The sequence below is a fragment of the Microcaecilia unicolor genome, chromosome 7 (genome assembly GCF_901765095.1).
Source record: "Microcaecilia unicolor chromosome 7, aMicUni1.1, whole genome shotgun sequence".
In the NCBI taxonomy this organism is placed as follows: domain Eukaryota; kingdom Metazoa; phylum Chordata; class Amphibia; order Gymnophiona; family Siphonopidae; genus Microcaecilia; species Microcaecilia unicolor.
Window position 1 is genome coordinate 288,541,669 of NC_044037.1, and position 24,488 is coordinate 288,566,156.

The 24,488-nt window shown below is 42.3% G+C and overlaps 1 protein-coding gene across 3 annotated transcripts in view; it reads left to right on the top strand.

Moving 5' to 3' along the window:
- The window catches only part of LOC115474845 (leucine-zipper-like transcriptional regulator 1 homolog), a 55,150-nt gene that overhangs the window by 22,774 nt on the left and 7,888 nt on the right, over positions 1 to 24,488 (top strand). For all 3 annotated transcript variants that reach the window (XM_030210539.1, XM_030210541.1, XM_030210540.1), the window contains exons 3-6: positions 2,214 to 2,284; positions 9,155 to 9,233; positions 10,238 to 10,284; positions 22,345 to 22,465. In XM_030210539.1, coding sequence (XP_030066399.1) covers positions 2,214 to 2,284; positions 9,155 to 9,233; positions 10,238 to 10,284; positions 22,345 to 22,465 — 318 coding nt within the window. The remainder of the gene's footprint in view (positions 1 to 2,213; positions 2,285 to 9,154; positions 9,234 to 10,237; positions 10,285 to 22,344; positions 22,466 to 24,488) is intronic.

The following is a 24,488-nucleotide window of genomic DNA, read 5'->3' on the forward strand; positions in this document are numbered from 1 at the left end:
TGATCCCTTGCTGATTTTGTAAGTTTGCCCACTGACAAAGACATGAGCAGCCCATAATTGAAGGGTAGGTTATTGGTAACAGTGAGAGATAGCACATCACAAATTAAATCCGGAAAATCACATTGTGGAAAGTATATGAATTTATTTGCATTCTGCAGAGGGAAATAAGTATTTGATCCCCCACCAACCAGTAAGAGATCTGGCCCCTACAGACCAGGTAGATGCTCCAAATCAACTCGTTACCTGCATGACAGACAGCTGTCGGCAATGGTCACCTGTATGAAAGACACCTGTCCACAGACTCAGTGAATCAGTCAGACTCTAACCTCTACAAAATGGCCAAGAGCAAGGAGCTGTCTAAGGATGTCAGGGACAAGATCATACACCTGCACAAGGCTGGAATGGGCTACAAAACCATCAGTAAGACGCTGGGCGAGAAGGAGACAACTGTTGGTGCCATAGTAAGAAAATGGAAGAAGTACAAAATGACTGTCAATCGACAAAGATCTGGGGCTCCACGCAAAATCTCACCTTGTGGGGTATCCTTGATCATGAGGAAGGTTAGAAATCAGCCTACAACTACAAGGGGGGAACTTGTCAATGATCTCAAGGCAGCTGGGACCACTGTCACCACGAAAACCATTGGTAACACATTACGACATAATGGATTGCAATCCTGCAGTGGCCGCAAGGTCCCCCTGCTCCGGAAGGCACATGTGACGGCCCGTCTGAAGTTTGCCAGTGAACACCTGGATGATGCCGAGAGTGATTGGGAGAAGGTGCTGTGGTCAGATGAGACAAAAATTGAGCTCTTTGGCATGAACTCAACTCGCCGTGTTTGGAGGAAGAGAAATGCTGCCTATGACCCAAAGAACACCGTCCCCACTGTCAAGCATGGAGGTGGAAATGTTATGTTTTGGGGGTGTTTCTCTGCTAAGGGCACAGGACTACTTCACCGCATCAATGGGAGAATGGATGGGGCCATGTACCGTACAATTCTGAGTGACAACCTCCTTCCCTCCGCCAGGGCCTTAAAAATGGGTCGTGGCTGGGTCTTCCAGCACGACAATGACCCAAAACATACAGCCAAGGCAACAAAGGAGTGGCTCAGGAAGAAGCACATTAGGGTCATGGAGTGGCCTAGCCAGTCACCAGACCTTAATCCCATTGAAAACTTATGGAGGGAGCTGAAGCTGCGAGTTGCCAAGCGACAGCCCAGAACTCTTAATGATTTAGAGATGATCTGCAAAGAGGAGTGGACCAAAATTCCTCCTGACATGTGTGCAAACCTCATCATCAACTACAGAAGACGTCTGACCGCTGTGCTTGCCAACAAGGGTTTTGCCACCAAGTATTAGGTCTTGTTTGCCAGAGGGATTAAATACTTATTTCCCTCTGCAGAATGCAAATAAATTCATATACTTTCCACAATGTGATTTTCCGGATTTAATTTGTGATGTGCTATCTCTCACTGTTACCAATAACCTACCCTTCAATTATGGGCTGCTCATGTCTTTGTCAGTGGGCAAACTTACAAAATCAGCAAGGGATCAAATACTTATTTCCACCACTGTATGGCTTAGAAAAGGGGACTGCAGTTTCCTCTTCCAACATTTGTCTTAGCAAACTTCCTTTTGAAAGCAAAATGCTCTTCAAGGAATATGTGGGAACCTTAGTGAATATCTTGGAGGAGTCCAAGCCTTATAGTTCCTGAAACATCAAGCTTTTGGCACAATTCTCGTAAAGTTAAAATAGTTTGCACAAAAGGTGAAGGGTTAAAGCTGGGCCATTAGTGCTAGTATCATCTTTTCTGGTTTGTAGTCACAGGCAATCGAAGAACTTGAGTCTCTAAGGTTACAAGGATGCCCAGAGGCTTCACCCCTCTTAGGGATGGACAGGAAGCTGCTTCTCTGACTACAGCCATCATGCTTCTGTCTGGGTGGCAGCTGCTATGTTGCAGGTCACTCTAGATCAAGGAGTAGAGAATCATCTGGAGAACTGGAGTATATGTTTATTACTTCAAAACTAAAACCTTTGATCAGTAATTTTTAACAGCACATTTTGTAAGTTCTGAAAACTAGCTGTAAAAGGGACAGAGAAAGCACCTGTACTTAATATGTAAACCTCTTTGATTGTTCCACAGAAATAATTTAATAAATATAAACTCAAACTACATTGTAGTCATTATTGGGTTCCTTTTTTTCCCCTCATAGAATGCAATGAATGGGAACAGCTAAAATGTACTGAAGAAAAACTAGAAGGCCATTCGATGGTGGCATATCAAGTGAGTCTGTTGTCAAGTGTGTTTTTTTTTCTCTTCAAAATGAATTGGCTAGTATTGTAGGTGATTTTTTTTCTATGGTAGAAGTGGTTTCTTTTAGCAACACTAAACAGCTTTAAAATAACCATTAGTGAAAAAGTCTTCCATCAGTCCCATACAAATTTGCTAACTGCTTCTATCAGTCTTGAATGCATCAGCACAGTAATATGTACTACACTGGCCCCCTTATAAACTTGGCTCTTCAGGACTTCGTTTTGTCATCCGTTATAGGACCTCAAGAAACTTTCTGAGAAGTTCTGAGAGAAGAGGACATTTCTCTGGCAGTTATTTTCTGTTCTTTGGCTGCTGGAGAGGTAGCACATCTAGTGACCTCAATTAGATGTGAACTAAGGAGTGGGGAAGTAGAATATTTGCATAGGTTGCTGAGTTAGCGTCAAAGAGCCCATTTAAAAGAGGCCCCTTCGTGGAGCTGAGGGATACACAGAGGTACACAGAGGAGACCTACAGGGATGTTGTAGAGAGGTTCCACCTCCAGTCTGGTAGCCCCTGTGCTACCTTGGAGGAGGGAGATCTAGAAGGAGAGCATCACCCTGGTGAAGTAGGAAGTACTCCTGTAGCCAGGACCTGCCCACCAGGGGATGTACTATCCTCTCGCACCGAGGATACGTCTCCAAGTACTGCCCGGGAGGGAAAGGTTAGGACAGCTGTTGTCGTTGGTGATTTGATCATTAGGCATATAGATAGCTGGGTGGATGGTGGACGTGAGGATCACCTGGTGACTTGCCTGCCTGGTGCGAAAGTGGTGGACCTCACGCGTCACCTAGATAGTGCTGGGGAAGAGTCGGCTGCCTTGGTACATGTGGGTACCAGTGACATAGGAAAATGAGGGAGAGAAGTTCTGGAAGCCAAATTTAGGCTCTTAGGTAGAAAGCTCAAATCCAGACCCTCTAGGCTAGCTTTTTCTGAAATGCTACCCGTTCCACACACAGGGCCAAGAGATAGGTAGAGCTCCGGAGTCTCAATGCGTGAATGAGATGATGGTACAGGGAGGAGGGTTTTAGATTTGTTAGGAACTGGGCAACATTCTGGGGAAGGGGGAGCCTATTCCGAAAGGATGGGCTCCACCTTAACCAGGGTGGGACCAGGCTGCTGGCATCGGTATTTAAAAAGGAGATAGAGCAGCTTTTAAACTAGAAATAGGAGGAAGACTGACAGTCGCTCAAAAGCGTATGGTTCGGGATAAGGTATCTTTCAAAGATATCACCAAAACAGGGAAGATAGGGTATCCTGATAGTGAGGTTGCAAAACAAACCGTAGTAGATCAGGTGTCCTTAAATTAAAAATAAAAATCAGACAAAAGATTGCAAATTAATACTGTCAAGTACTGAGCATGATGTAAATTGGAACAACAAACATAGTTTGAAATGTCTATATGCGAATGCCAGGAGCTTAAGAAATAAGATGGAGGAGTTAGAATATATTGCACTAAATGAAAAATTAGATATAATAGGCATCTCTGAGACCTGGTGGAAGGAGGATAACCAGTGGGACACTGTCATACCGGGGTACAAATTATATCGTAGTGATAGGGTGGATCGAATTGGTGGAGGGGTGATTGGTGGTATATTAACGAGAACCTTGAATTAAATCGATTGAAAATTCTGCAGGAAACAAAACACTTCTTGGAATCACTGTGGATTGAAATTCCATGTGTAAACGGGAAAAGGATAGTGAAAGGAGTGTACTACCATCTGCCTGGCCAGGATGAACAGATGGATGCAGAAAAGTTAAAGGAAATTAGGGACATAAACAAACTGGGCAACGCAATAATAATGGGTGATTTCAATTACCCAGATATTGACTGGGTAAATGTAACATCGGGGCACGATAGGGAGGTAAAATTCCTTGATGAAATCAAGGACAGCTTTATGGAGCAGCTGGTACAGAAGCCGACTAGAGAAGGAAAAATTCTAGACCTAGTCCTTAGTGGGGCGCTTGTTCTGGTGCGGGAGGTAATGGTGCTGGGGTCGCTTGATAACAGTGATCATAATATGATTGGATTTGATATTAGCTTTGAAGTAAGTATACATAGGAAATCCAATATGTTAGCGTTTAACTTTAAAAAAGGAGACTATGATAAAATGAGAAGAATGGTGAAAAAAAACTTAGAGGAGCGGCTGTGAGGGTCAAAGATTTACATCAGGTGTGGATGCTGTTCAAAAACACCATCCTGGAAGCCCAGGCCAAATATATTCTGTGTATTAAAAAAGAAGGACAGAAGACCAAACGACAGCCGGCGTGGTTAAAAAGTGAGGTGAAGGAAGCTATTAGAGCTAAAAGAAAATCCTTCAGAAAATGGAAGAAGGAACCGACTGAAAATAATGAGAAACAGCATAAGGAATGTTAAGTCAAATGCAAAGCTCTGATAAGGAAGGCTAAGAGGGACTTCGAAAAAAAGATTGCGTTAGAGGCAAAAACACACAGTAAAAAATTTTTTACGTATATTAAAAGCAGGAAGCCGGCAAAAGAATTGGTTGGACCGCTAGATGACCGAGGAGTAAAAGGGGCGATGAGGAAAGAAAGCCGTAGCTGAGAGATTTAAATGAATTCTTTGCTTCAGTCTTCACCAAGGAAGATTTGGGTGGGATACCAGTGCCAGAAATGGTATTCGAAGCTGACAAGTCGGAGAAACTTAATGAATTCTCTGTAAACCTGGAGGATGTAATGGGGCAGTTCTTCTGAAGAGTAGCAAATCTCCTGAACCAGATGGTATTCATCCCAGAGTACTGGTAGAACTGAAAAATGAACTTGCGGAGCTATTGTTAGTAATATGTAATTTATCCTTAAAATCGAATGTGGTACCAGAAGATTGGAGGGTAGCCAATGTAACGCCGATTTTTAAAAAAGGTTCCAGGAAATCATAGACCAGTGAGTCTGACATCGGTGCTGGGCAAAATGGTGGAAACTATTCTAAAGAACAAAATTACAGAGCATATTCAAAAGCATGGATTAATGAGACAAACAGGCTTATTTTTGAAAGGGATCGCCGGCGATCTTCCAACACAAATTGGGAGATCGCCGGCGATCTCCTGATCCCGGCCAAATCGGTATTATCGAAAGCCGATTTTGGCCGGCCCCAACTGCTGTTTCATCGCAGCGCTGGCCAACCTTCAAGGGGGCGTGTTGGTAGGGTAGCGAAGGTGGGACAGGGGCGTGGGTACGGGATGGCCAGCTTCACCTTTTAATGAAGAAAAATGGCCGCTCGAACGAGCATTTCGCCAGCCGGACTTGGTCCATTTATTTTTAGGACCAAGTCTGAAAAAAGTGCCCCAACTGACCAGATGACCACCGGAGGGAAGCGGGGATCACCTCCCCTTACTCCCCCAGTGGTCACCAATCCCCTCCCACCCAAAAAAACTAAAACTTTTTTGGCCAGCCTGTATGCCAGCCTGAAATGTCATACCCAGCTCCTTGACAGCAGTGTGCAGGTCCCTGGAGCAGTTTTTAGAGGGTGCAGTGCACTTCAGGCAGGTGGACCCAGGCCCATCCCCCCCTACCTGTTCCACTTGTGGTGGTTAATGTTGACCCCTCCAAATCCCCCCAAAACCCACTGTACCCACATGTAGGTGCCCCCCTTAGGGCTATAGTAATGGTGTAGAGTTATGGGAAGTGGGTTTTGGGGGGGATTTGGGGGGATCAGCACCCAAGGTAAGGGTGCTATGCACCTGGAAGCTATTTTTGGGGTTTTTTAAAAAATTTTTAAGTGCCCCCTAGGGTGCCCGGTTGGTGTTCTGGCATGTGAGGGGGGCCAATGCACTACAAATGCTGACTCCTCCCACGCCCAAATGTCTTGCATTTTGCCGGGTTTGAGATGGCCGGGCCCCGTTTCCATTATGGCTGAAAATCGAAGCCGGCCATCTCATATAAACTCGGCGATTCTGCTCTAAACCCGGCGAGTGATTTGGCCAGCGCCAAGTGTATTTCGAAAATACGCTTGGCTCCATCGGGGAGCCGGCCCCGAAGATGGCTGGACGTCGAATTGGCCGGCGTCGTTCGATTATGCCCTCAAAGTCAACATGGATTTACTGAAGGGAAATCTTGCCTCACCAATCTACTACATTTCTTTGAAGGGGTGAACAAACGTGGATAAAGGTGAGCTGGTTATTGTGTATCTGGATTTTCAGAAGGCGTTTGACAAAGTACCTCATGAAAGACTCCAGAGGAAATTGGAGAGTCATGGGATAGGAGGTAGTGTTCTATTGTCGTCCTCACTGCTCTTTTGAAATCTCTGTTTGAACCACTTTGTTCTTGTTCTCTGAAGTTCCTCATGTATAATGTGGTGTTCTTAATAGCTCTTACTTCTGCCAGAAGACTCAGTGAGCTTCAAGTCCTTGTGGTAGATCCACCTTACACCAGGTTCTACAATGACAGGGTTGTACTCCAAACACACCCCAAATTCCTCAAGGTTCCGTCTCAACCAGTTGATTGGTACTACCTGTCTTCTTTCCTAAACTGCATTCTCAACCTGAGAAGCAGTACTGCAAACATGTTGTAGCATACTATCTAGAATGAACAGAACCTCACTGGAAATCCTCCCAGCTTTTTGTATCCTTTGATCCTAAGAGGTTGGGAATTCCCATCACCAAGTATACAGTCTCTACTTGATTGTCTGACTGTCTCCTACATGTGTACTCAGGCTGGGCTGATTCTTCAAGGCTGGGTCACCGTTTATAATGTGAGAGCCATTGCAGCCTCAATAGCCCATTTCTGCTCTGCCTCTATTCAAGACATTTGCAATGCAGCTTCGTGGTCTTCTGTCCACACCTTCACTGCTCACTACTGTCTGGATCAGTATTCCAGGCAGGATAGCCAGTTTGGACAACCAATCCTGCAGAATCTGTTTCCAGTTTAAAATCAAACTCCACCCTCTGGCCCGTTATTTCCACCAGACTCATTAACTACTTAGTTACAAAAATTCATCTTTCCTGTGAGCCTCGTAGGTTTCAAGTCCCATATGTGAGAATATAATGCCTGCCTGTCCTCGAAGACAACTAAGGGGCCCTTTTACTAAGCTGCAGCAAAAAGTGGCCTGTGGCAGTGTGAGTGCATCTTTTCGGTGCATGCCAAGCCAGTTTTTACCGCGTTCTGGAGAAAGGGCCTTTTTTAAGGGGTCAGAAAATGGACGTGCGGCAAAATAAAAACCAGCCGGTGTCCATTTTCGGCCTGAGACCTTAACCGCCACCCATTGACTTAGTGGTAAGGTCTCATGTTGTACCCAGGCGGTAGCCACGCAGCGCGCGCCCACTGCTGTTTAGTGCTAGGTAAGCACCACTCGGTACAAATATTTTCTACCACGTGTTTTTTGGCATGTGCAAAATTCTGAATTACTGCCTGGGGCACACGGGTAGCTGGGCAGTAATGCTGATTTGGCACATGCTTGATGTGCGTAGGCCCTTACATGTCTTTATAAAAGGGCCCCTAAGTTACTTACTTGTAGCAGGTGTTCTCTGAAGACAGCAGGCATATATTTTCACATCCCTCCCGCCTCCACTTGGAGTTGCGTTTTTAGCTTTAGTACTGTACTGCTGTTTCCGAGCTCGTGCCTCGGATGGGAAGGCACCTGTGCATGCAGGGTGGGGGCACTGCCTCAAAGATTTAATGTGACAGTGCAGTTGGCTGTGTCTGCACTTGGCTCTGTGGATGGCATCACCCATGTGAGAATATATGCCTGCTGTCCTCAGAAAACACCTACATGTAAGTAACTTAGCTTTGCGCCAAGACCCACTGGTACTAATACTGAACCCAAAGGATCAGTAGTGGCTACAGCTCTTTCAGAAGATAATTCTGCTGGTATATGAATCAGGCCCTTTGGATCAGCACATATTTACTTCTTTATAGTAAAAGAAAAGTTCAGCTTTTATTCCTTTCCTGTGAGAGTTCAAGCGTCCGCCATACAGTGCAGAAAAGAACTGAAGAAATAGCTGACATTGGCAAGGTGGGAAGGGGAACCACGCACAACATTGGCTGAAGTATTTAACTATCAAGCTAAAGACAGCATGCTAAAGAGAGGAGGCCACCAAGAGTTTTGCATTATTCTGTGAACATGGAGAAAGGTCCTTTATTTCCAAAAAAGGATTAACAGATATAGTTTTTGCAGTATAAAGACTTCTTTATAACTTATTCAGCTGAAAACTAAGTTGGGAGTCCAAAATGATACCCAGGAGGAGCCAACTTTTCAAAATGATCGGGGGTCCTAAACCCAATGGAAAGTACCCTTCCCTGTCAAAGTGTTTATTCAATATTGGAGGTGCACAGAGCTGGCTGTTATGGGGAGATATGCATACCCACCCCCTTTTCTGGTGAAGTTGACTGTTAAGCTATGTAATAGACCAAATGGTCTTGTGAGGTGGCAGATGTATGAGAAATCCCACACAAGCTCAGAAAAGCATACCTTGGTACAAACAGAAACAGAGAAAATGATGGCAAATAATGGATGACTATTTTGTTTTTGTGATCATCTGAAATCCAGTGAATTTTTAAGTGTGTAACAGAGTTATATTGATAAAAGCTCAGGAATCTCAGCTCTATTTAGTTTAGTAAATAGCTTTAAAATTGATATGTTTTTAATCTAGCACTTGGTGAGAACAATCTTATTTAGTAGAGAGGCAATATTTTCATTACATGTACATTTAGCATTCATTGAATTTTATAAATATGTAGCAGTACGCACCTTGCTGAGGAATGTACATGTTCTTTTTGTAGGGTTAACATTTTTGTACAAACTTGGATAAAACATGACCTCAACATAAGGAAACGTTTATGGAAGCAGAACATTATCTTCAATTTATTCAACCTATTTTGTTGCCTTTACAGGGAGTCCTCTGTGTATTTGGTGGAGTGATAGATTCTGCATTTACCCAGGGGACATGTCCTCTCTGGATGTATGAAATTGGTATGTAATTACTGAGTTCTGCCCCCTACTCCCACCAAAGAAATAGATTTGGTTTATTAACTTAGGGCCCCTTTTACTAAACTGCGCTAGTGATTCCTGGCACGGCAATGCTGACAAAGCCCATTCGTCAGCATTGCTGCGCGGGAATTGCTAGCTCGGTTTGGTAAAAGAGACCTTTAATATACCATTTACCACTAATGCATTAAGAGTGGTTTACAGATAAACAGTACTAGTACAAATTAAAATAACATACATATGAACAAAAGAAAATAGGATACATAAGAGCAATATCCATACAAAATAAGCAATAATAAAAATAATTTTAAAATACTTATGATAACCATCATTCCCCAAAATGATTCAAAAACCAGTTTTCAAAGCTTTTCTAAAATAAAAATAGTGAACCACCATGCACTGCCTTCCAAATAATTGGACCTATATAGCATAAAGCCCCGCATCTGGTGGGAAACAAAGAGCGCTGCAAGAGGTTTAACACTTTTTAAATATTAATTGTAAACTGCCTAGACAGTTTTCTAATAGGTGGTATATCAAAATAAATATGATTCTCCGAGGACAAGCAGGGCATAAATTTCTTTTAATTTTTTTTTTTAGTAATTATACAACAGTTCACAAGTAGAACACATGTTACAGAAAAAAACAGAGGCAGTACAATTTTAATATCTGGCAAAAGTTATATTAAATCACATTCTTCCTTAGACCACTATAAAGGGAGGACGTATAAGTTTTTAAGGAAAACTAAATATAAGGCACAGACTTAGCACAATATAGAACTGCGCTAAAAAGTGACTGGTGCTGGTGTCGGCGTGTGGGTTTTTCTCACACAGCATGGCTGTCTCACTATATTTTTTGTAATGTCCACATGCTAATTTCCCCATTGTATCTTGTTAAACTGTAAGTTGCCAGCCTGTGTTTTTACATACTCTGCACAGTTCCATTGGTAGTAATATCTTTTGAACTATGCACTTTTTCAATAAACCTTTTAGATGCAGCAGAATGGATTTTGTGTCCAAGGAAAGCAATGGAACTCACGGTAAGGATCATAGAAACTGAAGTTTTGTATGTTGGATAGCTACTACAAAGACATTTTGGGCCCTAAGGTACGCTAGTGTTTTTAGCGCATGCACAAAATTAGCGCGCACTAACTGTGTAGGCACCCATAGGAATATTGTGGGCGTCTACACAGCGCGCGCTAATACGCCTCTAACGCAGCTTAGTAAATGGGGCCCTTTATTTCATGGCTATAATTAGTTTTGGTTTTGTTAGATAATGTGTACGTGTTATATAAATAACTTTTATACAATTAATTTTGACCCAATGTCAATGTTGTACTTATTAATCACTATATCCCCTGATTAGGGGTTCATTGTGATTTACAAATAAAATTTATCAATAAATAAAAAATATAGAAGAAATTTCATAAAAACTAATAGCACTTGCTAAAAAGATAAGTTTTCAATTTTTTCCTAAAACGTAAATAATTCAATTCCACTCTGACATCAAGGTATCAGTGCAACTCCAAAAATGGTGTTAAATATTCGAGAAAAAACAATCTTACCAAATACACAGGACAAAGAAGTATGCGTAATCAATCTTGAAGAAGAGCCAAAAAGAGATGTAGAGATTGAAGTAATCATAAAATAAGGTGCCAAGCCATGAATTACTTGATATAAAATTCAAATAGCTTTGAATCGAATATGTTCTGCCTACTGGCAACCAAGCGCAACATCTTCATATAGTTGGAAACACTGGTAAATTTGTTAAGCCTAAAAATCAATCTCACTGCCATTCTCTGCATGAGCTGGAGTTTCTTAAGATGTTTAATATTGAGCGTCAACTTACAATAATCTTCTCCTCCTTTTGAGTATATAGCTCAGATAGGATTGGCCTGTATTGGGCAGTAGGGCAAGGAGTCAGAGTATTTCCCTTATTGTTGTGCCCTCTTTAGTGACAGTTCTTGGCTGGGAGCTACAGACTGCAGCTCCCTCCAGAACCTGCCTAGGAATACAATACATTTTGAGTAGAGTGTTAGAGTAGAAGTTCCCAACGAATGTGCTGCAGGGAACCTCAGATAGACTGGGAAATATTTTTGCTGAGAAAAGACTGGGCTGGTTTATAACGGCCATTACTGTCTGCAAAGTTCTGATCTCCTTTCCTCTGTTCCCCTGTACCCTATGCTATCATCTTTGGGTGGCGGGGGAATCATTGTGCAGCATGCCTGTTGATACTGCTTTCTCTTCTGCTGGACTTATTCTGAAGTCGGAACTGTGCAGGGCCAGTAGGTGTCACAAGACCCATGTAGCTCCAATTCAGAGGAAAGCTGGCAAGGAAGGAGGCAGCAACAGCTAAGAAGTGTTAGAAAACTATTAAACATAAAATGTACTTATTATTTGATCGAAGGGTGCCTTTTAAATGTTATATTTTAGGGGCTACAATATGCATAAATTCAGCATGGCAAGGGGGAGAAGGAAGGTTATGCTAGGACAGTGGGAAGGGAAATGATGATACCAAGGAATAGAAGGAAAAGTAATATGATGCTGGAGGAGGGGGTGAGATGGAAGATGGTGATGCCAAATGAGCAGGAGGGGGAAATGACAAGGAATGGTTGGGGGTGATGGAAAGTGATAATACCTGGAGAAGAGGATTAGGACGTGTGAAGAAGAAAGGTGATAGTGTGCCACAACACACTGATCCAAGCACTAGTTGAGTTGCAAGTCCCCCTCCCCAAAAATGGGGGAGGGGGGGGAATCACTGGGTTAGAGCACAGAGCTATGAATTCGGAGAATGCTCAAGTTGAATCTTTGCAGTGATTGACTCATTTTGGACTTGACTCTTTTCTCTTGTCTCAGTTTAACTGTAAACTTAATAGTAATATTCTTACTGGTCAGTCCCACAGCATTGCAGTACAGGAAACCTATACTTAAGGCTTTTATCTGGGGTCTATGCTCATTAAAGAGATGATTATGCTTAAGAGTCTGAGGAAGGAGGAAGCTAAAAAAGGGTAGTCTCTATTTATTAATTGAAATAGGATAGTCCTTATTGTTTTGCAGACCAGTCTGAATATATAGGTTTATACTCTACCTGCAGATGGAGACAAAGAACAAAAGGCTGTCCAGTCAATAGTCAGTTGACAGCGGTCAGTGTTCTTTTAATATGTGACCATCAGCAGCTCAATTAGACCCGGATATTCAATGCCCCGCATTCTGATCTCCCCTCCAGCCCTTTCCCAACATGAGGAAAGTCCCCCCCCCCCCCCCCCCAACACACCTGAATATCCTTGGTGGTCTAGTGAGTCATCTGGGCAGGAATGAACTCCCCTCGCTCCTGCCTCTTGTGACTCTGGCAAGAAAATGGCCTCCATGATTCTAGTGGTAGTTTTGCTGTAATACCACTAGGGGATCAACCTTCATACATTGTCTATACTGGAATCAGCAGTTTCCCATCTGATCACTGGAAGATGGACTGGTGAATCCGAAGGAGGCCTCTCACTTAGATTCTGATTTGGCTCATGTCTCAGATGCCTTGTATGACTTGATTACAACCTCTACAAGAGGTATACCAGTGGTAGTATCAGCAAGATGACTATTGTGGCTTCAGAACTAGATAGCAGACACGGCCTTGAAGACAAGGTTGAACAGGCTCCCTTTTAGGGGAAGCTGCTGTTTGGAGAGGTTAAAGAATGTGGGAGAAACCAAGCCCCAGAGACCACCAAAGGATAAATCCAGAGGGCAGCGAAGTCTCATCCAAATAAGCAAGTCTTCTGGGATACAAGATGCTATATCCTGGGCAAGAGAAAGAACTTTCAGTGTCCTTAGTTCAATGCTAGGGGTAACCCTTTCATTTGGACCAAAAAGGAGGAGCTTGGGGGTACCCCAGAGGCTCCAGAGGTGCTCAGTGATGGGCAAGAGGTCCTTTCCTCAGAGAAGCAGATAGGGCAGCTATCCTGTTTCTTCAAGGAGTGAACAAGGGCCATATGCAAAGCATTGAAGACCTTTGAATGGTTAACTGTGAGGAAGGGCAGTAAGAATCTTTTCAGACAATGCCATGGTAGGTGACATATGTCAACTGTTAAGGAGGTAAGAAGAGTGTGTGGCATGGGAAGCTTCTGTTGTTCAAGTTGGGCCGAGGTCTGTTTGAGTGCATTATCAGCGGCACACAACATGGAAGTTCAGAATGTTCAGGCAGATTTCTCATCAGACACTCCCTGATCACAGGGAAGTGGGAACTGACAAAAGAAGCCTTTTCTTTCATTTGGGGCCATGATGGCCACGAGGAGAAATACAAAGGCTGTGCACTACTGCAGTCAAAGGAAAGAATGGGACTCGGAAGGAATAGATGTCCTGTTGCTGCCATGGTTTGAAGGAGGAGTCCTGTACATGGCCTTTGCTGGGTAGTACAGTGGATAGCATCACATCACAGAACCTGGTGGCTCTGGATTGGCTTAGGAAGACATGGTATGCAGACTGGTAAGACTGAAAGTCGAGGATGGCGTTAGACTTCCTCAGGAGAGGCTTCTTCTAGTTCAAGGACCAGTGCTTATGGAAGATCTGTCTTTCTTCTGTATTATGGCTTGACCCTTGAGAGGGCTTAGAAAGCAACAAGGCACTTGCTCTATAAGATCCAATATGGAAGAAAGAAGAGAAGTAGACTATATGAAGAAACGGTCTTTATTACCACTTCTAGCTCCCAGGTTTAAACAAGTTTGCCTGACATGGCCATGTTTCACCAAAACGGCTGCCTCTGGGGCTGATGGATACACATTGGTATTAGTAGTAAAAAAACAAAAAAACTTAAGTTCAAACCATATGAAAGATCTTCATTGGTTGCCTATTAAACCTAGATTTAAGCTTGCTTGGTTTTTAAAGCAATTTGCGGCTTGAATTCTGAAGTTGTAATAGATCTTTTGTTTTTTTTCCAGCTGTTGGGTGGAATAACTGTTTCTTACTTACTTTACAAATGGGTTATCCCACATTTAAAAACATACATTTAAAAAGAGTTTATGAGAATTAATTTTCTTTTTGAGCAGGCAGGATTTGGAATGATCTCCCTCAAGACATTAGGACCCATTTCATCATATTTTGCTTTTAGAAAGGCCTTAAAAACATCTTTGTTTGATTGTACTTGTTTGATGTAATTTAAAGCTACCTAAGCCCCCTTTTACAAAGCTGTGCAGTAATTCCGACACAGCCCATTCACTTTGAATGGGTAAGTTGGTATTACTGCAGCTGCTAGCGCAGCTTTGTAAAAGGTGTGTGTGTGGGGGGAGGGGAATGTAATTTCCTTTTATATGAAGACTTATTCTGTTAACTGCTTTGGATCCTTTGGGAGCGTTCACAGTATATAAAACATGAATAGAATAGAATAAGGCAACAAATATTAAAAGTTGAAAATGAACATATACATAGACAACCTATATGAATGTAAAATCAACCATAGTAGAATAAATATTAGCCTAAAAGCATATATACAAGCATGCATGTATATATTAACAACCAAAAGGAAGACATTATGTATGAGCCAATACACACAAAGAGAGGGTGGCTTACCCAGCTGGTGTAAATGTCTAAGCCTCAACAAACTGGTAAAAACTGATTTTAAACAAGGATAAATGACAGTTAAAAAGACAAGTTTACTAGAATTCTAAAATAAAGGAGAATGGAGATATATTGTACTCACCTGTATCTCTAACCTGGGTATTGCAAGCAGTGAGTCAGACAACATTGTTACAACAACTTAAATGTATATCTCCTATGCCACCTCAGCTCCTTAATGTCATAAAGAAAGAAAGGGATTTAAAAAGGGGGATCCATCTATAAAAAGCATACAATTGTGGAGTCCATCATTTAAAAAAAACAGGACAGTTGGTACATAAGTACATAAGCACTGCCATACTGGGAAAAGACCAAGGATCCATCAAGCCCAGCATCCTGTCTCAGACCGTGGCCAATCCAGGCTTCAAGAACCCGGCAACCCCCCCCCCCCCCCCCCATAAAAAAAAAAGCATTGCTATCCTCTTAAAAAGGATGTTTGGATCACTGCTGCAGCTTACCATCCTTCTGGTAACTGACATTTTTTATTGGGGGGGGGGGACTAAAAGCTATCAAAAACTTATGCAGAGATGGTCTAAATGATGTTCCCAACAAAAACACTTCATAAAACATCTTAAAATTTCTTAAAGTATCTAAAAATAGTTAAAACAGTGCTAAAACACCCTGCGTTCCAACTTTGGAAGAAATCTGAACCATCCATAAAACCTTCTAAAAGTCTAAGGAACATCATTTGAGGGCTAAAAAAAAGGTTGAGAACTTCTTCTAAAAAGTAAAATCACGTCAAATTTGTTTGCACAGACATAAACCCCTGGATTCTATATATCGCACTGAGATTTCTGTGCGGAAATCAAAGCATATTCCATAATAATGCATCTAACTTAATTAGTTCACAAGCTAATCAGCATTTTAAATTTGATGTCAACAAGCAATTATCAGCAGTAATTGGCACTGAGATTTACACGCACAACTTGCTAAGTGTATTCTTTAATATGGTGCACGTAAATTCCAGGGCATATAATTGAAAAGGGGGCATGGTTATGGGTGTGGAATGGGCAGGTCGTGGGCGTTTCTAAAATCTATGTACATTATCATAGAATACACCCATTCTGTGCCTAATTTAGGCATTGGGATTTATACCAAGTAAAACATGGTCTAAATGGATGCAACCAAATTTGGTCGCATGGAGAGGCACTCAGCATATTCTATATACCGCATGGAAATTTAAGCCTATTCTATAAAATGTAGAAGTACTTTAGAGAATACACCTAGGTGAAAATTGAAACTCGAGGTTGGAGAAGAAAAAAACCCACCTATCTGGTCTAGAGATACTGTGCAGATACACAATGATCTTCTCATTCAATGAAAATTGTCTTTCAAATTAAAAAAAACACTTCCAAGAAACAACGGCTAAAAATGTACATCATAAAACAAGACTCATGGCAACTATGGACATATAATTCAACATCAGGGCTGAGCTTTAAAATCAAGGAATAAAATCAGCAAACAGTAAAAGCCAAAATAAAATATCAGAGGCACTATGGAAAATAGAGTGAAACATCAGAGGAACACAGAATGCTGTACTAAAGGTATTTCCACTGTTGTTGTTATTGTTTGTGCTCTGCTTATGCTGTGCTTATTTCTCTGTTCTTACAGGCAATTCACCATCTCCACTATTGCTGCTATTTTCCCAACTCTGACCTCTCCGTACCCGCTGCACAAGGGAATTTGTCATTCTCCACTATTGCTGCTATTTTCCCAGCTCTGACCTCTCCGTACCCACTGCACAAGGCAATTCGCCTTTCTCCACTATTGCTGCTATTTTCCCAGCTCTGATCTCGCCGTACCCGCTGCACAAGGTGACATCATATCCGTTTCGCTACTTGAAATCCACCTTGCTGAGGCGCTTGCTTCAGACTGTGTGATGCTGCTGCTGTTATTGTTTGTGCTCTGCTTATGCTGTGCTTATTTCTCAGTCCTTAAAAGGCAATTCGCCATTCTCCACTATTGCTGCTATTTTCCCAGTTCTGATCTCTTCGTACCCACTGCACAAGGTGACATCATATCCATTTTACTACTTGAAATCCACCTCACAGAGGCTTTTTTGCTAAGGCGTGCACCAAAGGAGCGCACAAGGAGCAGGACCTGCTCCTTGGGTGCTCCATGGAGTATCTCCTTGGGCATCTCTAGTTCTTGTCTCTGTATATGTTTTGCTTCTTTATTCTCCCTTTATTCTTTTTTCCCATTTTCTTCGCATATTTCCCGTGGTCGAGCTACTCCTCAATCCCATTCCAAATTCTACCACCTCACATTGTTAACAGATGCATCCATGTAAATGGGTTCCATACCCAAATCAATGGTTCCTGCAGGAGGCTTAACATCACATCAACCTCCTGAACCTTTGTGCCATTTGGAATACTCTGAAGGCTTTTCAGAGATGGACTAAATTATTCTCATTCAAAAGGACAATCAGGTTGCGATGGGAGGCACGGGCTTCTATCTCCTGTGTCAGGAGACAGTCAGGATGTGGTGTGGGGCATCCAGCAATTGTATGGTGCTCAGAGCCACTTACCTGGCAGAGAGGAACAACTGTCTGGCGGACAGACTAAGCAGGATAATGCAACTAGATGAGTGATCTCACAACATGGGCATTGCAGAGGAGATCTTCTGAGAGCAGGGCACTTCCTCAGTGGATCTCTTTGCCACTCATCTCAACAACAAAGTTCCTCAGTTCTGTTCCAAGCTAAGATCACATGGCAACCTAGTGTTGGATGCTTTTCTTCTCGATTGGGGGAAAGGTCTACTTGTACTTGTATCCTCTAATATTTCTCATGAGGAAGACTTTGCTGATATTCAGGCAGGACAAGGACCCATGATCCTCTTTGCACCTTATTGGTTGTGAAAGATATGGTTCCCTCTTGTTCTGGGGTTAACGTCCAAAGATCCATGGAGACTGGACTGTTTTCTGACCCTCATTCACTCGGAATAAGGGGTCTCTTCTGCATCTCAATCGCCAATCCCTAGCCCTTACAAATTGCATATTGAGAGCATTGAAATTGCATCCCTTCAACTGCAAAAGGGTGTCTCCCAGGTCCTGTTTGATTCCAGGAACAGATCCAGATCCTCTAGGGTAGCATTTTCTGCTACCTGTTCCACGCGCAGGACCCAAGAGACAGGCAGAGCTCCGGAGTCTCAATGCGTGGATGAGACGATGGTGCAGGGAGGAGGGTTTTAGATTTGTTAGGAACTGGGCAACATTCTGGGGAAGGGGGAGCCTATTCCGAAAGGTAAAAAAAAAAAAACTTAGGGGGGCAACTGAGAGAGTAAAAACTGTACAACAGGCGTGGACACTGTTCAAAAATACCATCCTGGAGGCCCAGGCCATACATATTCCGCGAATTAGAAAAGAAAGACGGAAGTCCAAAAGACAGCCGGCCTGGTTGAAAAGTGAGGTGAAGGAAGCTATTAGGGCTAAAAGAAACACCTTCAGAAAATGGGAGAAGGAAGCGTCTGAAAATAACAAGCAGCAGCATAAGGAGTGTCAAAGCAAATGCAAGGCGCAGATAAAGAAGGCCAAGAGGGATTACGAAAAAAAGATAGCATTAGAGGCAAGAAAACATAGTAAAAAAAATTTTCGGTATATTAAAAGCAGGAAGCCGGCAAAAGAATCGGTTGGGCCGCTGGATGACCGAGGGGTAAAAGGGGCGATCAAGGAAGACAAAGACGTAGCGGAGAGACTGAATGAATTCTTTGCTTCGGTCTTCACCGAGGAAGATTTGGGTGGGATACCAGTGTCGGAAATTGTATTTTAAGCGGACGAGTCGGAGAAACTTACTGACTTCACGGTAAACCTGGAGGACGTAATGGGGCAGTTCAGCAAACTGAAGAGTAGCAAATCTCCTGGTCCGGATGGTATTCATCCTAGAGTACTGATAGAACTGAAAAATGAGCTTGTGGAGCTACTGCTAGTGATATGCAACTTATCCTTAAAATCGAGCGTGGTACTGGAAGATTGGAGGGTGGCCAATGTAACGCCGATTTTTAAAAAAGGCTCCAGGGGAGATCCGGGAAATTATAGACCGGTGAGTCTGACGTCAGTGCCGGGGAAAATGGTAGAGGCTATTATTAAAAACAAAATTACAGAGCACATCCGAGGACATGGATTACTGAGACCGAGTCAGCACGGCTTTTGTGTGGGGAAATCTTGTCTGACCAATTTACTTCAATTCTTTGAAGGAGTAAACAAACATGTGGACAAAGGGGAACCGGTTGATATTGTGTATCTGGATTTTCAAAAGGCGTTTGACAAGGTACCTCATGAAAGGCTACAGAGGAAATTGGAGGGTCATGGGATAGGAGGAAATGTCCTATTGTGGATTAAAAACTGGTTGAAGGATAGGAAACAGAGAGTGGGGTTAAATGGTCAGTATTCACAATGGAGAAGGGTAGTTAGTGGGGTTCCTCAGGGGTCTGTGCTAGGAACGCTGCTTTTTAATATATTTATAAATGATTTAGAGATGGGAGTAACTAGCGAGGTAATTAAATTTGCTGATGACACAAAGTTATTCAAAGTTGTTAAATCACGACTGGATTGTGAAAAATTACAAGAGGACCTTACGAGACCGGGAGACTGGGCGGCTAAATGGCAGATGACGTTTAATGTGAGCAAGTGCAAGGTGATGCATGTGGGAAAAAAGAACCCGAATTATAGCTACGTCATGCAAGGTTCCACGTTACGAGTTACGGACCAAGAAAGGGATCTGGGTGTCGTCGTCGATAATACACTGAAACCTTCTGCTCAGTGTGCTGCTGCGACTAGGAAAGCGAATAGAATGTTGGGTATTATTAGGAAAGGTATGGAAAACAGGTGTGAGAATGTTATAATGCCGTTGTATCGCTCCATGGTGCGACCGCACCTTGAGTATTGTGTTCAATTCTGGTCGCCGCATCTCAAGAAAGATATAGTAGAATTGGAAAAGGTGCAGCGAAGGGCGACTAAAATGATAGCGGGGATGGGACGACTTCCCTATGAAGAAAGATTAAGGAGGCTAGGGCTATTCAGCTTGGAGAAGAGACGGCTGAGGGGAGACATGATAGAGGTATATAAAATAATGAGTGGAGTAGAACAGGTGGATGTGAAGCGTCTGTTCACGCTTTCCAAAAATACTAGGACTAGGGGGCATGCGATGAAACTACAGTGTAGTTTTTTTATTTTTTTTTTTACTTTATATTTATTAGTTTCAACTTTTAAACAAGTATTACACTTGAAACAGTAAAGGTACATTTGTCTGAAATAAAACATCTTTAAATAAAGAAAGCAAAATATTTAACAAAGTACACTCTAGTCCACCATATACAGTGTAGTAAATTTAAAACAAATCGGAGAAAATTTTTCTTCACCCAACGTATAATTAAACTCTGGAATTCGTTGCCGGAGAAAGTGGTGAAGGCGGTTAGCTTAGCAGAGTTTAAAAAGGGGTTGGACGGTTTCCTAAAGGACAAGTCCATATACCGCTACTAAATGGACTTGGGAAACATCCACAATTCCAGGAATAACATGTATAGAATGTTTGTACGTTTGGGAAGCTTGCCAGGTGCTCTTGGCCTGGATTGGCCGTTGTCGTGGACAGGATGCTGGGCTCGATGGACCCTTGGTCTTTTCCCAGTATGGCATTACTTATGTACTTATGTAGGATAGATTCCACTAAGAGATCATATAATTTCATATAGAAGAGATTTGCCGTCTGGTGTGAAGACAATGCCTTAGATCTTTTTTCCTGCCCTACACAAAAACTGCTTGAATACCTTCTACACCTTTCTGAGTCTGGTCTCAAAACCAACTCCATAAGGATTCACCTCAGTGCAACTGGCGCACACCATCACTGTAAAGGGTAAGCCCATCTCTGTAGAACCTCTAGTTTGTTTTATGAGAGGTTTGCTTTTGACTAAGCCCCTGATCAAACCTCCCACAGTGTCATAGAACTACAACATCACTCTCACTGAGCTGATGAAAGGTCCATTTGAGCCACTTGACACCTGCCTTCTGAAGTTCTTAAGTTTTGTTCTTGGTGGTGGTCACGTCAGTGCATAGAGTCAGCAAGTTTCATGCCCTAGTAGCTGATCCACCTTACACAAAGCTTCACAACAACAGAGTAAGTTCTCTGTATGCATCCTGAGTTTCTTCTGAAGGTAGTGTCAGATTGCCATCTTAATCAGTCAATTATTCTGCCAACATTTTTCCCAAACCCTCATGCACATCCTAGTGAAAGTGCATTACACGCCTTGGCCTATCTGGAATGGACTAAAGCCCAGACAGTCCACCTAGCTTTTGGTTTCTTTTGACCCAAACAGGATGGGGAGAGCGATCAGTAAACACACTGTCCGACTGGCTAGCAGACTTGTTTCTTTTCCTATTCTTATTCCTATTACTGTCCTATTTAATAATGGAGTTCCTTTCCTAACTTAAGTTTAGTCTGTACACTGTTTTGTTCTACTTTGTTAGTTTAAGTGGCATAGTAAGTTTCAATAAACTATAAACTTCATCATCTTCACTTATGCCCAGGTTAGGCCGACTCTGGAGGATCATGTCACAGCTCACAAAGTTAGAGATATGGCTGCATCGGTAGCCTCCTTGAGGTTAGCTTCCATTAAAGAGATTTGCAAAGCTGCAACGTGGTCTTCTGACCACACATTCACAACTCGCTACTTCCTTGAGCAGGATTCCCATTACGACAGTTTGTTCATTCAGACAGTACTGCAGAATTGGTTTGGAGTCTAGAATCCAACTGCATCCTCCTAGGCCCATTTTTGTTCTGTTCCAGGCTGCACCCATACCACAGGATGTACATAAGTTATAGTTTAATTGGTTCCTGGTTGGCCTTGCCTGTTGCGAGCCCCTATTGTCCATTGTTTGTTGTTTTTGGTGAGCCTGGTAGCTAGGGATTCCCAATTGGGGTAAGTGCTGTCCTGTTTATCCTCAGAGAAAGCAGATTTACTCACCTGTAGCAGATGTTCCCTGAGGACAGCAGGACATACACATTACCACAGACTCTCTCCTCTTCCCCTAGGAACTGTATTCTGTAAGCTTTTGTACTCAACTGCTGGTCCCATGCATACATGGTACTGCTGCCAAAAGCTTCTGGAATAATCAGAATGCTGGATAGCATCCGTGCTGGGGTGCCATCAAGTGATTTCATCCAGCTATTGTAATGTGTGTCCTACTGACCTCAGAGAACACGTGCTACAGGTGACTATCTTTACAAAACTACCCAAGTGGTGTCTTTTTGAAAATTAGCTATAAACTCAATGAAGAAAATGCACCTACCCACTTTGCAACTTTGTGTGATACTCAAAAATTGCACCCATCGGTGAATTTGTGGTTTCCAACTTTTGTATGTTTTTCAGTTAATTCATTTTTTAAATTCTGCTAGCATAATGCAATTTAACCTTTTACTAGTATAGGGTTTGAATTATTCACTAATGTATCATATAGTTAAACTTCAACAAGTATCCTTTTAAAATATATGTTCTTTTCTGAAATATTTTAGTATGCAAGCCCAGATAATAGAAAAGGTCACAGTGCTGTAGTGTATGGATCTAGTATGTACATCTATGGAGGATACTTAGACCTCAAAGGACCATCGTCGGAATTTTTGGCTTTTAATTTTGGTAAGTAAAACGTTTCTTCTGAACATTAATTTTGAGTCTTTGTCATCTGATACCTTTTTAAATTACCACCAAAAAAGATGTACATGAGCTTTAAAGTACAAAATCCTTTCTTCTACAGATCTGAAGACAAATATTGAACCTTTTAATGGTCTTAAAAGCTCATGTACTACTAGATCTTTTCTGTTTGACCTTTTGAATAGTGTCACAATTTTCAAAGACTCCAGTTTTCTCCAGAACAATTATAGGGCTGCTAGGATTCTGCAGTACAAACATGAGTGTTATGCATATGCCATTCTTAATTTGCTTTCCTGTTTCTTTGTGGTATTTTCCAGTTTCATGTGAACAGCATAGTGCATGACTACTTATACATCTCATGATCTCTGCATGTGTTTTATGCATGTTGATAGCTTATTGATATTCTGCCTGATATTCAGCCTGTGGGAGGCAGGGCTGGCTGTGATTGGCGCTAAGCCTGGATATTGAACACCAGGCTATTTCCAGTGATCAGCTTTAAATATCCAGGGTTTTTTTTTGACCAGCTTAAACTTAACTGGCCAAGTTAATATTCAGCGCTAGCTGGTTAAATTTACAGTGGCCAAAGATAGGCCTGCTGTTTGGGTGAACCAAAAGAAAAAAAGCAGATCAAAAAAGACAAAAAATGGAACAGGAGGGTAACAGAAGAAGTGGTTTATTACAAGTTACCCAACGTGGCCACATTTCGCCCTGAGGCTGCGTCAGGGGTACAAAAAAATACAAAATAAAAATACATAATGAATAAAACATATCAGATAAAATATGTTTACTATATACCTGATCAGCTTAAGACCTTCCTAGAAGCTAGACAACATTAGAGACATAAATATGAGAAAACGACGCCATAGTTTCTTTATTATTGTTTGCATTAAAATAATCTTCACTTAATTCCTGCCCCCCTTTTTTCTCCTTAACAATTGAGGTCTAATGAAGCCAATGTTTAAATTATGTTATGAAAAGATAATACTTCTGTAATAACTTTATTGTTATACCTGAGGCTGTATTTCACTTGAACAGTTTATGTCTGTGCTGTTTATAAAATTAATAAAAATTATAAACATAAAAAAAACCCATAAACATCATGTTGTATATTTTTTAATAAAACATATCTAAAACCACAATCAAATCATATAAGATAAAAACAGATCAAATCTAAAAACATAATACAATAAAGTGTAATATCAAATCAATATCAGTTAAAAACATTCAAATTAAATATGCATGCAATAAAATAATAATTTTAATACAAGACATAAGATATCAACAAAAAATATCAACATAAAATATTATATCAACAGAACTGCACAAGACAAATAGGTGGATATCAATATATATAAATGGCGAGTGTCGTACTCAGCATTAGCAGTGTCCCTCGCAAATGCGCAGTAGAAACCCTCTCTGCCCCGCCCCGCGTCAATACGTGATGACGAGGGCGGAACAGAGAGGGTCTCCACTGCGCATTTGCGAGGGACACTGCCGTCGCTAATGCTCCCCCCACCCGGAGTCGCCGCCGCCACCCACCTTCCACCCGGTCGGGCCCTCGCTCCGCTATTGAAACAGCGAGGGCATGCAGCACACAGCTCTGCTGAGCTGCCGTCAGCCTTCCTTCTTCTCTGCCTGTGACCCGCCCTCGACGACGTTATGTCACACGAGGGCGGGACACAGGCAGAGAAGAAGGAAGGCCACGGCAGCTCAGCAGTAGAGCTGTGTGCTGCGTGCCCTCGCTGTTTCAATAGCAGAGCGAGGGCCCGACCGGGTGGAAGGTGGATGGCGATGGCTCCGGGGGGGGGGGGGGGGGACGAACTCGGGGGGGGGGCGGCAGCGGCGAACTCGGTGGTGGGGTGGGGGGGCCTTTCAACCCCCCCCTCCTATACTAGCCCATTTTTACGGGCTGAACGGCTAGTAAATAAATAAAATAAAATCTCACAATGCTTAGCCTCAATCGCTGTCTCTTATGCACATTTAATGATCTAAAAATATTGAAATTAAT